Here is a 17,363-nt window from a genome sequence, read left to right on the forward strand (position 1 = left end):
AACCACATCAGAGTGGAAGTGGGGTGAGTCTATACACTCTCAAACTCTGCCCCCAGTGATGCACATCCCCCAGCAAGGCTGCTTCTCCTAACATTTCCATAACATAACATACAGCGCCACCAGTGGCAACCAAGTGTCTAAGTATATGTGCCTAATAGGGGGCATTCCCATTCAAACTACTATCGTCCTTCCTTCAAAATTAAGTTCAGAGCCAGGCAGGGAGGAGAAACCCTGTAATTTTGGCATTTGGGAACCTGAGGGAGGATTATGAGTTTAAAGCCAGCCTGGGGTACACAGTGAGATACTGCCTCAAAATATCAAAACTTAGCCGGGCGTTGGTGGCACACGCCTTTAATCCCAGCACTCGGGAGGCAGAGGCAGGTGGATCTCTGTGAGTTTGAGACCAGCCTGGTCTACAAGAGCTAGTTCCAGGACAGACTCCAAAGCCACAGAGGAACCCTGTCTCAAAACCTAGTAGGCTATATGGCCTCTACCTATAATCCCAGCAGTCAGTAGGCTATGGCAGGAGGTTTGCTATGAGTTTGAAGCCACCCTGGAATACAGTTTCAGCCCTGCCTGAATGGAGTACAGAGTGAAACCCTGTCTCAAAACAACTTCCACGAAAAGGAAAATAAAACAGCAATAAAATGAAAGTTCATAGAAATAAGTCAGTTCAAAGTTAGGGACAGTATACAACACCTGTTATAACACTTATGAAAGAGAGGCAGGAGAATTGTGAGTTCTAGGCCAGTCAGGGTTACATAGTGAATGGGATTACAGGAAACCCTGTTTACAAAACCAGGAAACCCTAAACCTAAATTCAAGACTCATTAGCTCAGAGCCCCTACTCATTATAGCCCCCATCCCCTGGTGCTGAGCCTTTGAGTCACTTACTCAGCACTCATAGATGGAGCCCCAAGGCAGTCTTGGCAGTAGGGGACACTACTCTGTCATGCTGTGCCTTGTTTGCTTTGTAATCCTAGTCATTCATGGGTGCAGGCATGTTTTATTCCTTAACTTACTCCTGGGTGGATATCACAGCACACTTCTCTATAATTCCTCTGAAGTGACTGGAAGTTAGGAAGACAGTGCATCTTGTCCCACCTCTAAGGAAATAAAAAGTTCACTTTCGGAACAGAATTCGAATTTTAAGGAGTTGTTCTGAAATTACAGGAAACTGAGACATATTCTTTTTTTTTTTTGGTTTTTTTGAGACAGGGTTTCTCTGTGGCTTTGGAGGCTGTCCTGGAACTAGCTCTTGTAGACCAGGCTGGTCTTGAACTCACAGAGATCCGCCTGGCTCTGTCTCCCGAGTGCTGGGATTAAAGGCGTGCGCCACCAACGCCCGGCCATATTCTTGACTTTATTGGAAAAAATGGTAACTCAGTGAGGCTTCAGAGATGGCTCAACTAGGAAGCGCACATACTGATCTACAAGAGGACCTGAATCTGCTTCCCAACAGCCACGGCCAGCAGCATATAACCACCTGGAACTCCAGATCCAAAGGCATCTGAGGCCCTTGGCCTCCACAGGCACCTGCAGTCACATACACATACCCCCACTCCAACCACAAACAACTAAAAATAACTAAAAAAAAAACAAAACAAACCAAGCCAGGCGTTGGTGGCACACACCTTTAATCCCAGCACTCGGGAGGCAGAGACAAAGTGATCTCTGTGAGTTTGAGGCCAGCTTGGTCTACAGAGTGAGTTCAGGACAGGCTTTAAAGCTACAGAGAAACCCTGTCTCAAAACACCATCTCAAAAAAAAAAATTAAAAACAACAACAACCAAAACCAAAACCACCCTTCCCCCAACAGCTCACAGAATTCCTCTGTATCAAATAGCATCTATTTTATATTTGTGGAAGAATTCACAGAAGAAATACTAACATGTAAACAATCTGAGGTTAGATTACAACTTCTGTCAAAAAATACACTGATAGAATTTATCATTTTCTGAAATTTTGTTTTCTTGCTTTAAAGAAAATAGCAATGGACAAACATGGAATATTGACTGATTGCAGTATTTGCCTCTCCCCAAACAACTAACAGATCAGGCTCTACATGTCAACTTCATTCCCTACAAAACAGTCTGCTACAGGAGTTGGAAAAATGAGTTATTTTGTATATTTAAACCAGACAAAGGTCTGAGAACTTAACCACAGTTTTATAACTTTGATCAGGAATAACTAACATTTTTCTCTTTTAAAAAATTAAAGAAAAAATTAGACTTGTTTTATATATGTGGGTGTTTTTCTGCATGTATGTATGAGTACCATGTGCATGTCTGGTGCTTGTGGAGTTCAGAATGGTTGTGAGCCACCATGAAGTTAGGTACAGAGAATTGAACCCGGGTCCTCTGCAAAGCAACAAGTGCTCTTAACTGTTGAGCCAACTCTCCAGCCACATTTCTTTTTCCTTCAGAAACTAAGTTTAATATGAAAAAATACTTTCAACATTCTGAAAACCTTCATATATCTGGTTGAGGGAAGGAACAGGAAATATGTGTGAATTCATGTCAGAAATACATTCATTTACTTATTGTTTTCTGAGAGAGGATTTTACTTGAACTTACTTATGTAGCTAAGGCTAGCCTTAAACTCATGATCTTCCTGCCTTAGCCTTCCAAGGGCTGTTATTGCAGATGAGGACCACCACATCTTGTTAGATGGCAATGCATTTTTTTTTTTTTTTTGGTTTTTCGAGACAGGGTTTCTCTGTGTAGCTTTGGAGCCTACCCTGGCACTCGCTCTGGAGACCAGGCTGGCCTTGAACTCACAGAGATCCACCTGCCTCTGTCTCCCGAGTGTTGGGATTAAAGGCGTGAGCCACCAAGGCCCGGCTGGCAATACATTTTAAAATGATAGATTGGTACTATTTGAAAAGTGTAGTTATATGAATTTTACACAGAATCCTCATTTGATTACATTAAATAAAAAACAAAAAAACAAAAAAAGCCTCTCCAGTGGGTGATTAGCCTAAAGGATTTTTATTTCATGCTATTTTGGGGGTATATATATGTGTCATATGTTCTATCTATCCTTTTCTAGGCAACTAGGACATCTTGTGAGAATAACGAAGATGACTGAATAATTTATTTTCAGATTGGGCTTACAAAGCAAGTTAAAAAGGCAGATAATTGAGGCCGCTGGAACTGTGCATGACTTGAGTCAGGATGTCAGTGCATCATTAAGAAGTCATGGGGGTAAACTCCCTTCTTGAAATAGAAGCTTCAAAGGTTGGGGTGCTTGATGTTTCAATAAAGAATGAGGGTTCTAGAGATGAGCATTGCAGTGCACACTTGCAATATCCACTGTCTGGGAGTCTAGGCAGGAAGATCATGACTCTGAAGGCAGCCTGGACTTTGTAGCAAGATCATTTGGGAAAAAATAACCCAAAAAGTTTTCATTTGGGGTTTTTGTTAAGGCCTAACCTACATGGTGGTTTGTGCTCTCCAAAGGCAGCAAAGCTATGAGTTTAAGAAGTCTGTGTGGAGAAGCCACAGGTCCAAGTGAGAGAAACTTGGCTTCCTCCACCTGGACTCTTGTAGCTGGGCTCCTGACATGTGTCTGCTCTGCTACTTGAGTTACAAGGTGCTCTGAAGTGTTGTGGCAATGTTGCCTCCCAGGGTGTTTTTCCTCAGAGGGTAAACTGTACATCTGATTGCCACTAGCCTTCCTTATAAAGTCTGGTGGAGTGCCATTGTGACAGAGAAGTGTCAGAAAAGCTTTTCAAGGTACAGGTATTCACAGGGAAAATTTGGGGTTCTGAGGTAATGTATGGCCTAGTGGTCTCATTTCCAAGAACAGCAGACAGAAATACCCTCTCATTCCTCCTGATGTTCACAGGTAACAGGCCATGTTCATCTGTGACTGCTCCAAGTCTTCTACCGGTGAAGTTCCAGCAGCTTTACAGAGTTGGTTTTTTAGATTCCAGTTCTGGGTTTGAAAAACTTCTTTAATTCCCGTAACTCCTGGGGCTTCAAACTTTGGTCCACCCCTGGAGTCAGTTTATAGGTCAGTGGGGACAGGATGTAACCATTTTGATAAAGAAAAATTCTCTTACAGAACTCAAACATGCTAAACATAACTCCAAAATATGGAACTACCTGTTAAACAGAAAAGGAAAATTGTGTTAAATTATTTTTGAAAAAAAATATGTACTTTTATTTATGTATCTGTGTGTCTGTATGGGGGAGGGCACCCATGGGGTCCAGAAGAGGATATTGGATTCCTAGGAGATGCAATTATGTAGGGGAGTGAGCCTCTCAACATGGGTGCAGGGAACTGAACTCAGGTTCTCTGGAAGAGCAGGGAACACTCTAGTCTACATGTTAAATAACTTTTTAAATTAAAAATTAATTTTAGTTTTGGTTTTGGAGACAGGGTTCCTCTGTGTAACAGTCCTAGCCATCCTGGAACTCACTCTGTAGATCAGGCTGTCCTGGAACTTACAGTGATCTATCTGCCTCTGCCTCTTTAGTGCTGGGATTTAAAGGTGTGTGCTATCACTGCCCAGCTAATTTTTATATTTTTTATTGGTGTGCACTAGGAAGTATGTGGAGCAATACTCTGTATTCAATCATTTCCTTTTAGCCAATTTAAATATCCCAAAGTTTAATGAACAGAACAGGGAAGCTGCCCTGAACTGAACTCAACAGTTCGGAGCCATGCATTAAATTATTAAGAAAAGGGGCTGGAGAGATGGCTCAGAGGTTAAGAGCACCGACTGCTCTTCCAGAGATCCTGAGTTCAATTCCCAGCAACCACATGGTGGCTCACAACCATCCGTTATGAGATCTGGTGCCCTCTTCTAATGTGCAGATATACATGGAAGCAAAATGTTGAATACATAATAAATAAAGAAATAAAATCTAAAAAAATTATTAAGAAAAGGTGCTTCTGGAGTAAAGTTACACCAGGCTAAACTAAGATAATAGCACTCGGGAGGCAGAAGCAGGAGGATCTCTGTGAGTTCGAGACCAGCCTGGTCTACAAGGCTAGTTCCAGGACAGCTTCCAAAGCCACAGAGAAACCCTGTCTCCAAAAAAACAAAACAAAATAGATAATAGTTGTGGGCAGTACTACATGGTAATTCTTTTGGGAATCAGAGGATATAGAGAAAGGAAAACTGGTACAGTGTGGGAGGGGAAGAAGGATGTCAGAGCAACTGAAGGCCATGCCCTGGGCAAGCACTGGCTCTACATTAATATGAATGTAGTTGATCTGCTCATCACTGTATGCTTGTCTTGATTGGATATTTACATGTGAACTAGCTAGTCCAGAGTTTTGTTTTGTTTTATTTTTCGAGACAGGGTTTCTCTGTAACTTTTGGAGGCTGTACTGGAACTAGCTCTTGTAGACCAGGCTGGCCTCTAACTCACAGAGATCTGCCTGCCTCTGCCTCCCGAGGGCTGGGATTAAAGGCGTGCGCCACCATCGCCCCCAGCCCTTGTTCTCAATTCTGGTGATGGAAGTCTATTGAAATATGATGCCCCCGGGCGTTAGTGACATACGCCTTTAATCCCAGCACTGGGGAGGCAGAGGCAGGCGGATCTCTGTGAGTTTGAGGCCAGCCTGGTCTCCAGAGCGAGTGCCAGGATAGGCTCCAAAGCTACACAGAGAAACCCTGTCTCGAAAAACCAAAAAAAAAAAAAAAAGAAAAAGAAAAAAAAGAAAAAGAAAAAAAGAAGTATGACTCATGTATTTGTATTTCTATAGACAATTTTAGATGGGCTCTGTGTTCTCCTTACGGGTCCATGTGTCCCACTGTTGGAAAATTCTAATTGAAGATTAAATGCTCTTCTAGGATGGGGTATTAGATTCTCCACCACTGCATTCATCAGGGTTGATGGGCAGTGTCCATCAGTGGTAGATGGGGTGTTTTCATGCAAATTGTAGTGCGGTGATAAGGAAGGGAAAGAACTGGAAGAGGCAGAGAAGCAGGAAACTGGCCACTCTTCTCACCTTTAGTAAGTTAGCTGTCAGTCCGCTCCAGAGCCCTAGTGCCCCTTGGGTCTTCACTATCTGCCGGAAGCAGTCCACTGCTCCTGAGAAATGGACATCTACTCCTCCACAGTTGGGAAGATAAGGACTTTGAGCCTGGCAGCAAAGAGAAGGTATGAGGAAGTGATTTAAGTACTTGCAAGTTTATGTCCTACACAAAATAAGCAGGGTCTCAGGTTTGAATTCTGGATGCCCTATGCCAAGATAGTGGCAAAAAATAGTAACTTTAGAGTTCATCTCCTTCCATGGTCTTAGAATGAGACACAGTTTCTCTGTGTAACAGCGTTGTCTGGCCTGGAACTCTCTCTGTAGGCCAAGCTGGCCTTGAACTCACAGAGATCTGCCTGCCTTTGCCTCCTGAGTGCTGGGATTAAAGCCACCACTGCCCAGATAGAATAAAAAAATCTTTTGGAGACAAGGTATTTCTTATGTAGTCCAGATTGGCTGGGATTTCACCATAGTTCTCTTTCAGCCTCTTGAATACTGGGATTACAGGTGTGAGCCACCATGCCTGACTTAGTACAAGTACTGATTTTCTATAGACCTATGCATGATGCCTTGCTCACGTATTTGTGGTGAATTTTTCTTAAAAAAAGTATGCATTTTGGATAGACTCGATTTCATACCTACATTCCATCCTAGCCTATGCCCAACGGACCCGTTACGTACTCCTATGCCTTTAACTTCTTTTTGAGATTTATTTATTTTTATTTAACCTATATGGGAGATTTGACTGCATGTATGTCTGTGTACCGTGTACATGTGAGAGCATCAGATCCCCTTTCAACTGGAGTTGTTAGATTGTTGTTAGATGCAAGGTAAGTACAAGGAATAAAACCTAGGTCCTCTGGAAGAGCAGCCAGTGCTCTTAACCACTAAGCCATCTTTCCAGCTCCAGACTTTAATATTTTTTTGATCCCTCTCCTGGAAACCACCAAGTAGGGGTTTATTTTCCCATAGCACAAATGTCACAGGGTTGAGAACAGAGTGATTGGGGCATTCTTCCGGTTTCCTGTTGCTGTCTGTTTCACTGTCATGACAAAGGTGCTCATCTGGGGCTCAAGCTACTCCATATGCTTGTCCTGTTGTCATCTATGGACCTCCTGGCCACCCTTCTACATTTACTGGAGACTGACACCTGGTGGTTCAGTTTAGCCAAGCTTCTCCATCATCTTAGGTAATTTTAAAAAGAAAAGGAAAAAAAGAAATAGAAAAGAAAAAAAGAAGACATTACTCTGGGGAGGGGAGATACGCTGTGGGGGATGGCTCAGGGGGAGTTGGAAGAAGGGAGTGAGGGTAAATATGACTAAGATACTTGTATATATGTGTGTAAACCTTTCAAAGAATAAGAGAATGCACAAAAGGACAGTCTGTGCCAATCTGTGCCGATCTCAGTCTGGCTCTCATCCTCAGGGACCCTCACTTTTACACCTTTGGTCCTCTTTTCTTCAGCCACTCATGGACTTCATAACCATGTCAGAGCTACTGATAAAATTCTGTCACCATCAAATGCTCAATCCCTGCAAGTAACTCTCTCGTCTCTAGTCTCAGTAGTTATGAGGCTGAGCAGGCACTCCCACACAGGTGTGTATACCCACCCCCCATATACATAATTTAAATTAAAACAAGTCTGTAGGAAAAAGAAAGAACAAGCTGGGGGCTAGACAGATAACTTAGTGGTTAAGAGCACTTGTTGCTGTTGCTGAGGGCTAAGTTCCCAGAACCTACATTGGGTAAGTCACAACTGCCTGTACCTCCAACTCCAGGAAAATTCAATACCCTCTTCTGATCTCTATAGGCATCCACAGTCATGCATACATAGTCACACACAGATATACACACATGCATATAATCAAGTATAAATCTTAAAAATAGAAATAACAAGCTGTCGCTGAATGAACAGCATGAAGAAAGTTCAGAGGTACTACACAGAGTGAGCAATTTTCAAAAGGTAACACTACAGGCATGGAGAACACACGAAATGTTACCATCTTAGGGGTACTCTTGGAGGCCTTGACTGCAAAGGGATTGCATGAGAATTTGGGGGTTGACAGACAATTCTGTCTTGATTGTGGTGGCAGTCACACAAATCTATACATCCATCCAAAACTCCTAGAACTCTGAACAAAAACAAGCTAATTTGACTGTTTAGGTTTGGGAATAAAGAGTGGACAATGTTCTGAAAGGCCAAGTTAGGAATGGAGGAAGAAACTGTTTTACATGGGTGGGACTTGAGTTTATTCATCTGTTAAGGAGGAAAGGTGCCCAAGAGGAACTTGAGGTGTGACGCCCAGGGCACCACCAGGAAGGAGGGATATCATGCAAAGAAGCAAAAGGTTGAGTCAGTTTATCACTATTTTCCCCATGAAAGAGCAAGCCAGGTTATCTGCCTAGGGAGGAGGCGATGGGAGTGCAGTGAGGAGTTTGGTAAGGTTTGAAAAAGCTGTTAAGAAGGATGTGCCATGGACACTCTGAAGACTAGCTCTGCAGACTGAGGAGCAGCGCAGGTTTTGGGTCATGAACATTCTGTGCCCCCCAGGCTGCCCTCCCATGTATTCATCTTCAGCAGTGTGAATCAGAAGGAGTTTGTGTGGTTCAGGATAAGCTGAGGGACAAGTGGCATGGATTGCAGAATGGAAGCCAAAAAGCCACAAGAATGAATGGCAAGGGGCCTGGAGTTGTGGCTCAGTTGGTGCGTAGTGGTTGGAGTGCTTGTTTACCACTCCAACAAAGCCCTGGCCTCCATCCTCAGCACCACATGAAATGGTGATACATGTGTGTAATTCAAGCACTGGGGAGGTGAAGGCAGCAGTATCAAAAACTTCAAGGTCATCCTCAGCTAACACCAAGTTCAAAGCCAGCCTGGGATATGTGAGACCCCGTCTCAAAGAAAATAATGGAAAAGGGGCTAGAGATAGAGTACAGTCAGTAAGCTGCCTGTTGTGCAAGTGCTAGTTTCGATCCCCAGCACCCACGTAAAAAGATGGGTATGATGGTGCATGCTATTCTACTGCTGGAGAGGCAGAGTCATGATGGTCTCTGGGGTCAGTATCCAGCTATCCCAGCCTGCGTGCCTAGTGCAAGGTCCTAGTGAGAGACTCTCAGAAAACAAGGTGGGAGGCTTCTGAGGAACAACACCCAATGTTGACCTCTGCCTCCACACACATGTGCAAACATGTGACATGCAACAACACAGACTAACTCACAGAGTGGGGGAAGAGGGAGGGAGAGAGGAAGGGACAGGGAGAACATGGGATCAAGGACCATGAAGCCAACAGGGTGCTGGTGGCCTAGACATAGATGAGGAGGCAAGTGACCAAAGGCATTTGATCTGAGGGACTGTGATGAACAGGACGATAGGTGTCTTTGTCCTTCATGTGGTCTTATGTTGATCCTGTGCTATTCTTTTTCTTGTAGTGCTGGGGATTGAATTCAGGGCCCTGTATATACTAAGCAAGTCCTCTTCTGGATTCCTTCAGCCTCTTTTGTGGTTCAGTAAAGAGCTCATCCCTGATTTCATTCAGCTTTACTGTCCCATCCATTCCCTCAATGACATCCTACTGTGCCTCCCCACAAGGCTTGCTACTTTCATGTTCACACCAAGCAGTGGAGCTAGACAGCTTGTAATAAGTCACTAGCCTGTGACCTTCAGCAAATGCCTTGATCTGCCTGAGGTCCCCCACTTTCCCCGTAAAATGGAGTAATAATAACATGTACCTTATAGGATTGTTGTTCATATTAAATAATTTAGTACATGCAAAGTGCCTAAAACTGTACTTGATATAGAGCAAGCACTAAATAAGTAACCACCATCATTAAGGTCATTATTACAATGATCTAAACTTGGAGAAGAGACAAGTATGCTGAAGACCAAACCAACCTGCTAGACTGGAATGCTAGATTGCTGTATTCTTAAATTGTATCTTACTAGCAAAGAGAAATAGAACATACTAGATGGCTAGACACAAGGGCCTGCACATAAGGTTTCTTCTACACAAACCCAGGCAACTCTGTAGGCTACTAAAATGTAGCCACCTGCTTCCGACCCCCAGCCCTCAGGAGGAGCATGTTAGATCCTGCAGTATAACATCACCTAAAAGAAATCAGGAAAACTGGGCCTGGCTCTGCCACTATCAGTATAACCTTGACTAAGTCATTGACTTCTTTGCACCTTAGTTTCCTCACATGTGTACTAAGGAGACTGAAATGAAATGACCTTGAAGACCCTTTCCAGCTTATACAATCCTTGCAGCTGGCCCATGTTTGTCACAATGATCAGGAGAAATACCATCTTCTCAGGGAAATCTTCTCAGATACTTAGACTAAGCTTATCAAACACTTTTTGGTCACCATGTCCTTCATGGCACTTGATAAGAATTTGTGTATGATCTGACGTGTATAATTATTTCTTCCTTGTGTTCTCTTCCTAGCCCCTATCCTGCTGGGACTGAAAATACCACAGGGGCAGTGACCACATCTGTCTTGACATGGGTCTTTCCCAAAAAACCTACCAACATTTCTTTCACACTGTAGGTGCTTACTATATATTGAGTAAAAGAAAAAAAAAAACTCAAAGCTAAGCATTTGAAAGTTTCAAAACTTCTCAGGCCTTTCAGAAGAGGTAACATTTGTTAAATATTCTTTCCACGAATACTGACTTAGTTAAACAATATTTACAAGATACAACACACACACACACACACACACACACACACACACACACCCTTAATTAGGGCTTTATTGCTGTGAAGAGACACCATAACCACAGCAACTCTTACAAAGGAAAACATTTCACTAGGGCTGGCTTACAGTTTCAGAGGTTTAGTGGCCGCTGAGGGCTTGGGGTGGGGAAGGCCAGAGCACAGTTGAGCCTCCAAGAGAAAGCATTTGAGATGCAGGTGAGCAGCTTGTGAGGAAGCATGAGTGGACTATACCCATGGGCATGAGCCAGAGAAGTTTCCCCACCCCCCCAACCAGGAGTGATGGCTAAATTTTCTAAGAGCAAACTTGGAAAGTGGTATCTTGACTGGGAGGGAGAATGTACATGAAGAAAACAAATTTGGAAGATGACAATTTCCAGGAGGCTGAGGACATACAGTTATATGCAGGACTGGTGCTTGTTGGCCTCTCAGTAAATGTCTGTTTTTCTGGGGACGGAAATCAGGGTCTTTTGCATGTCAGACAAGTACTTTTCAACTGAGCTGTATCCCTGACCCCTTTTTATTTTATTTTAGAAACCTGACCTGGTGAGATGGCCCAGAAAATGTTTGGAGCCGGGTGGTGGTGGTGCACACCTTTAATCCCAGCACTCGGGAGGCAGAGGCAGATGGATCTCTGTGAGTTCGAGACCAGTCTGGTCTACAAGAACTAGTTCCAGAACAGCCTTCAAAGCCACAGAAAAACCCTGTCTCAACCCCCTCTCCCCCCCCCAAAAAAACAAAAGAAAATAAAATGTTTGGCAATTTGAGACTGATTTTCACTAAATTACCCAGGCTGGCTCTGAACTTACTCTTCAGTCAAGGCAGGCCTTGAATTCATGATCTTCCTGCTTACTGCCTCAGCCTCTGCAGGCCTGTACCACTGGACCTGTTTAATAAATGCTTATTAAACGAACCCAGCAAAATAATACTGAAGACTTCTGCCATCACTGCTCATCATTAGTTATCAAAATGGAGGGGTTACTAAGGTTTGGTTATCCCAGCTCATGTACTGACAGCAAGTTCACGGAACAGAAACACACCTGGTCTGGCTTAATGGAGTTCTAGTCAGGCCTCCCTTGCTATCTCTACTTAGATTTTGAAGAGGTGCCCCAAGCACAATGAAAATGGCATTTGCGCTGGGCGTTGGTGGCGCACGGCCTTAATCCCAGCACTCGGGAGGCAGAGGCAGGTGGATCTCTGTGAGTTCGAGGCCAGCCTGGTCTACAGAGTGAGTGCCAGGATAGACTCCAAAGCTCCACTGAGAAAATCTGTCTCAAAAAACCAAAAAAAGTGCCTATATTCAATAACCTCATTCAGTCTTTCACACAGGCACATGAAGAAGGCACAGTTCTCTGCCTCATGTTGTATAGATGATAAAGATGAGGCTCAGAGGTCCTGTGGCCTATTGCTGTGCACACACAGGATTAATGGTCATGCTAGGATTCAACACCCATTCATCACCCCTGTGAGCTCATTTGTTAATCAAAGGCTCAAGGGGGACACAGCTATGCACATAAGTAACCAACAACTATCTGGTGGGAAAGCTGGTGAAAATGGGTGCTTCATCTCCAAAGTGCTGCAAGTGAGCGGTGAGGTCAGTCAACTCCACTTTCCAGATCCTTCGGAGAGCAGAGGCTTCCCAGGTGGCTCTTGACCTTTCTTGTTTGACAACAGGTGTTCCTGGGGCCTTTCTTCCCTTTCCTTTTTCTTCTCTTGCTCTTTTGGGAGCTGCAGGTGGGAGAAGGTCTTATCTTAGCTGCCATTAGTGTTTAGACAGCGCTTAGCATAAAGTGGCTGATTTGACTCCCAGATTTTTATTCCTTCAAAGGATCAAACCAGCCCAGGTCAGGAGAAAAGGGCAGAGTTCAGTTCAGTGGAACTGGAAAGGACCTCCCTAGTGCCTGCCTCCTTGCTTGCCCTCCAGGGACAGTCCTGTTTCCCTGATCAACAACTGCTATTCCCAAAGTATTTAGGGCACTGTATACTTTTTGAGGGAACAAAGGTTCGGAGCAGTTTCTCTTTCCCTTCACTTTAATAACAATGCTCAAAAATAAAAAAAATAAAAAAGCCCATCTTGCCCTAATGGATGTTCAGACATCTGTCGAGCTTCACATCGCATCCTTTGCCTCTGCTAAGGCAGTGACACTCCCTTGGGCAGAAGCGAGTCCTCAAAGGGGCCAGACATCAGTGAGACTGCAACAAAGGCAAGGGTCACAGTCTCCCTCACCTACTTCGGGACAGGTCAGTGGTCTCCTTCTTCTTACTAAGAATAGATGCTCTGCCATTCAGGAGTAGGCAGAACCGTTACACTCCATTAGCATTCTCTACTAGTGACCAGGACAGCAACTTCCTTACCTTTCCTGGGGTCTTGCTCCTGCTCCCTCCATGGTTCTAAGAACTTCCTTCCTAGTCCTCTGAGCAGCCATGATCAGCCTGTGACTGGCCAAAGGCTCATGGTAGCTTAATGATCTGTCCCTGTGCTCTGTTCCTTCTTACACTTGTTAAGGCTGCCAATGGGGCTTCCAGTGCCAGGCTGCTGATACCAAGGTCCAGAATAGTACAGTTTTCATAAGATTTTTCAGCCGGGCAGTGGTGGTGCACGGTTTAATCCCAACACTCGGGAGGCAGAGGCAGGCGGATCTCTGTGAGTTCGAGACCAGCCTGGTCTATAAGAACTAGTTCCATGACAGCCTCCAAAGCCACAGAGAAACCCTGTCTCAAAAATACAAAAAAAAAAAAAAAAGATTTCCCCCATTTTATTTAGAGGTAACCAGCATCTGGCCAAAACAAGGTTTATTATATCCAAACATTTGTGTTTCCTTCCAATTTTTGTGTTGACACCCTGACCCCCATGTAATGTTTCAGGAGGTGAAGCCTTTGGGAGGCAGTAAGATCACGAAGCCAGAGCCCTCAGGAATGAGATTAGTGAAAGCCATGCCAGGAGTTGTTCTGATTCTTCCACCACGGAAGGACACAACCCGAAGGTGCCATCTAAGAATGAGAAGTGGGCACCCACCGGATGTCAAAGTTGCCTTGACTTTGAACTTCCCAGCCTCCAGAACTGTGAGAAACCCATTCTCATTGTTCAGAAGCCGCCTGCCTACTATCTTAGAGCAGCTGTAATGGATTAAGGCTTCTGTCTGTCAGTTTCTGAACCTGTCGCATTGTTACTTTTCTCAATTGTTTGAGCACTGAAATTTCAAGCTGCCAGTTTTCAAGGTTCAGCTTCCTCCTTCTCAGTAGAGGCAAGGGAACTAAAGTCTAAATCAGGTAATTACCTAGCATCTAGGAAAGAGCTCTGAACTTCCTGGTAGACTATGGAAAGTTCCGAGGAAGGAGAGGGCTAGCTTTAGCATATACTAGCTGTGTTGTGTGACTGACTCCTGGGAGAGCAGCTTCCCCTTTCTGGGTCTCATTGCCCCTCCTATTAAATAAGAATCATGATAGTACTTATTCTGGAGGTCGACAAAGAGGATTAAATGAGTTAAGAATCTGCCTTGTGCGGGGCGTTGGTGGTGCACGCCTTTAATACCAGCACTCGGGAGGCAGAGGCAGGAGGATCTCTGTGAGTTTGAGGCCAGCCTGATCTCCAGAGGGAGTGCCAGGATAGGCTCCAAAGCTACACAGAGAAACCCTGTCTCGAAAAACCAAAAAAAAAAAAAAAAAATCTGCCTTGTACATATTATCTGACCAGCAAATGGTAGCCTGTCCTTAAAATTCCTTAATCCAGGGCAGGGTTTTTACTGTCATTATCTCCTCTGACTCTCCCCGCCCCATGCTCATTTGTCTAACCCTGACAAAAGCTTGAGCACAGATTCATATACATCCTTACATTTCCTGAAAGTAGTCGCCTAAGGACTATCAATGGAATAGTGCTGTGATAGATCAATGGCCTCCAGGCCCATGCAAAGTGATGGGAGTTCGGAATGCAGGGAGAGTGTGTGAATGAAAACACCGTGAAGACTTTTTCCTGTCATCTTTTCTTATTTGGCTGAAATGGCCTGACTAAATTGCCCAGACGAGCTTTGAACTTGCTTTGTAGCCCAGGCAGGTCTGAAAACTTTGATCCTGGAAGTTTGATCCTCCTACCTCAGCCTCCCAGATGTTGGGATTATAGGCTTTTGACACTGAACCTGGCTCTTTCTTGTCCTTTTAGCACATTCACCAGCCTTGACCAGTTAACAGCTTTTGGCCATGGATTGCACGGGGTAGGAGACTGCATTCTCAGAACAACACATGAACGTAGCATTAGGGGATGAGAAGAGGTTTCTTTAGGGAAACAGGCTGGGAAGAGGGCAGGCTTGGGTGCTCTTACCTTCAGCTGTGTAGGGGCAAGCACACAGACTTGAGGTTCAACTCTGTACTCACAGGGAGATCTCCTAAGCCTTGCCTTGAACAGCATTCATTTTTAAACAAGTATCAAGTGCCTGTTATGTGAGACTTCACGTTACAGGGATATATAAAAGTATAACATATACTCCCCATTGGCAAAGAGCTTGCAACTTAGAGAAAGGAAACAGATATTTATAATATAAGGGATCTTGTGACATGGTCCATAGGAGAGCTACATAGGTTGAATATCCTTTATCTAGAAATGATTGGGATAAGAAGTGCTTCAAGACACGCGGGGTGGTACATGCCTTTAGTCCCAGCACTCAGGAGGCAGAGGCAGGCAGATATCTGCGAGTTTGAGGCCAGCCTGGTCTACAAAGCTACGCAGAGAAACCCTGTCTCGAAAAAAAACAAAAAAAGTGACTCAGATTTTGAATATTTCTTAAATTTCGAATATTTGTTCATAATGAGAGATCTTTGAATGGAAGCAAAATTTAAGCATGAAATGGACTATGTTTCATATAACCATGTTGGCATGAGGGTAACTTTATGCAGTCTTATACATTTTTTATTTTAGCTATTAAATTTTAATTTTTATTATGTACCTATGTATATGTATAAGGTGTATGTGTGCTAGTACATGTGTTTCAAGGCTTATTTGTGGAGGTGAGAGGATTATCTCAGATGTGGTCCTTGTTTCCATTTTTTTTGAGACAGCCTCTCTGTTTACTGCTGTGCATGTCAGGCTATCTAGTCCATGAGTTTCTGGGGATTCTTTTAATTCTGTCTCCCAACACAACATAGGAGTGCTGGAGTTATAGATGTACACTACTGTGCTTAGCTTTATATGGGCTTGGAGAATTCAAACTGAGGCCCTTGTGCGGATGTAGTAACCATCTCTCCAGCCCCATCTACATTTTTTTTTAGTGTGCCTATATTTTGTTTGCAGTCTTTTACACGAGGTCAATTGTGGAATTTTCCATCATGTGGATGCTCAACATTTCTGACTTTAGAGCATTTTGGATTTCAGAGTTCCAGTGTAGGAACTCAAAGTTAAGTGAGCTAAAGACACTGAGATTGACGAGACATCAGGGGTAGCTTTGACAGGGAAGGGACAGCAGAGCAATGATGTTGAGATAAAAATGGTGAGATAGGAAAACATGGTATGGAAAGGAAATTGTCAGAATTAGGTGACCGATGGATAGGATAACAGCATCCTTTCACTCACACACTTCTTGGAATACAACTACTATCTATGCTCCTGGACACGGGGGAAGAAGTGGGAGTCAGTGAAAACCGCATATGCGTTTTCATAAAAGGTGCCCTGCCGTTAATTCAGTTTCTTCTTCTTCCCCAGAATGCCCTCCCCAGTTGTCTGGAGTACCTGCACTGTGGTTCTCAAAGAGTCAAATATCTGTCTTTACCCATTATCAGAAAGTAAGTGCCTTGGGGTGGGAAAAACCAGCAAACAAAAGCAACAGCTACTACTACTAAGGCAAGCTCACTTGAACCTTTACAGACCCAGAAGTGATGCTGAGGCAGAGGTAGCTGCAGGAACAAAGGCCTGTTGACCGGAATATAAAATACATTTGGTCTTCAGGGCTTGGGGGAGGGGAACTTCTTCACTATTGCAACTGGATGCTTGAATTGAGCAGAGGCCAAAAGAAGGCATGTTTGGCTTTGTCAAGTCAGTACCTTTTTATGTGCAACCTTGGAAATTATAAAGATTTCACATCAAAATCTGGATTTAGGGGCTCCCTTGAAAACTGGGTTTGCATTTCTAAATGACAACCATCCTTTGGAGAAGAGCTTGCAGCTTACTGCAGTCTGCACTGGCTCATTTCACTCTTTTCTGGTATGCATATTTAAATGCTAATCACATTCTTCGAGCACAGAGTTTAGCTCTCCAGAATGCTTTCAAAAGACACAACGGCTTAGAATGTATTTGAAGGCTTATTGTTTGGGGCTGAGTGCTTGTTATCTGGGTTTCCCTAGCTCTCCTGTCCAAGCTGCTTCTGAATTCCTACAGACATTTCATTTTGCAACTCCCTATACAAAGGGCCTCGCTACAAAAGAACAGTGAAGCTGGTGAGGGAAACATGCCAGACTAATGGGCTGTCCTTTGTACTCTAAAGGTGATAGAGAAGGAGCAACACAGACAGGGCTAAAGAACATTTGTTCTGCAAGAAGCCCACGGGATAGGCTGCTGGGACTGAAATGAGTGCTGATCTTGGAGGCAAACTGCCTGGCCTTTATCCCAGTTCAGTTACTTGAAGATGGGTTTCTAAGCTACAGAATCTTTGAGTGCCTCGTTTTCCTCATCTT

At 43.9% G+C, this 17,363-nt stretch overlaps 1 protein-coding gene and 1 non-coding gene across 4 annotated transcripts in view; both read right to left on the reverse strand.

Moving 5' to 3' along the window:
- Window positions 1–2,971: 2,971 nt before the first annotated feature.
- Slc25a43 (solute carrier family 25 member 43) overlaps window positions 2,972–17,363 on the reverse strand; it is a 35,990-nt gene continuing 21,598 nt past the window's right edge. The window contains exons 4-5 of one of the 3 annotated variants that reach the window (XM_027431949.2): window positions 5,968–6,102; window positions 2,972–4,109 (exon numbers count right to left, since the gene is read on the reverse strand). In XM_027431949.2, the coding sequence (XP_027287750.1) occupies window positions 3,927–4,109; window positions 5,968–6,102 (318 nt within the window). In that variant the 3' untranslated portion in view covers window positions 2,972–3,926. Of the gene's footprint in view, window positions 4,110–5,965; window positions 6,103–11,515; window positions 12,435–17,363 lie in introns of those variants that run through there. The other 2 variants (XM_027431950.2, XR_003488193.2) reach the window with 2 other exon arrangements.
- On the reverse strand, window positions 4,540–4,668 carry LOC113837557. Its single transcript, XR_003488208.1, has one exon. It is a non-coding gene; the product is annotated as a small nucleolar RNA SNORA36 family (small nucleolar RNA).

This window comes from Cricetulus griseus, chromosome X (assembly GCF_003668045.3).
Source record: "Cricetulus griseus strain 17A/GY chromosome X, alternate assembly CriGri-PICRH-1.0, whole genome shotgun sequence".
Lineage (NCBI taxonomy): Eukaryota > Metazoa > Chordata > Mammalia > Rodentia > Cricetidae > Cricetulus > Cricetulus griseus.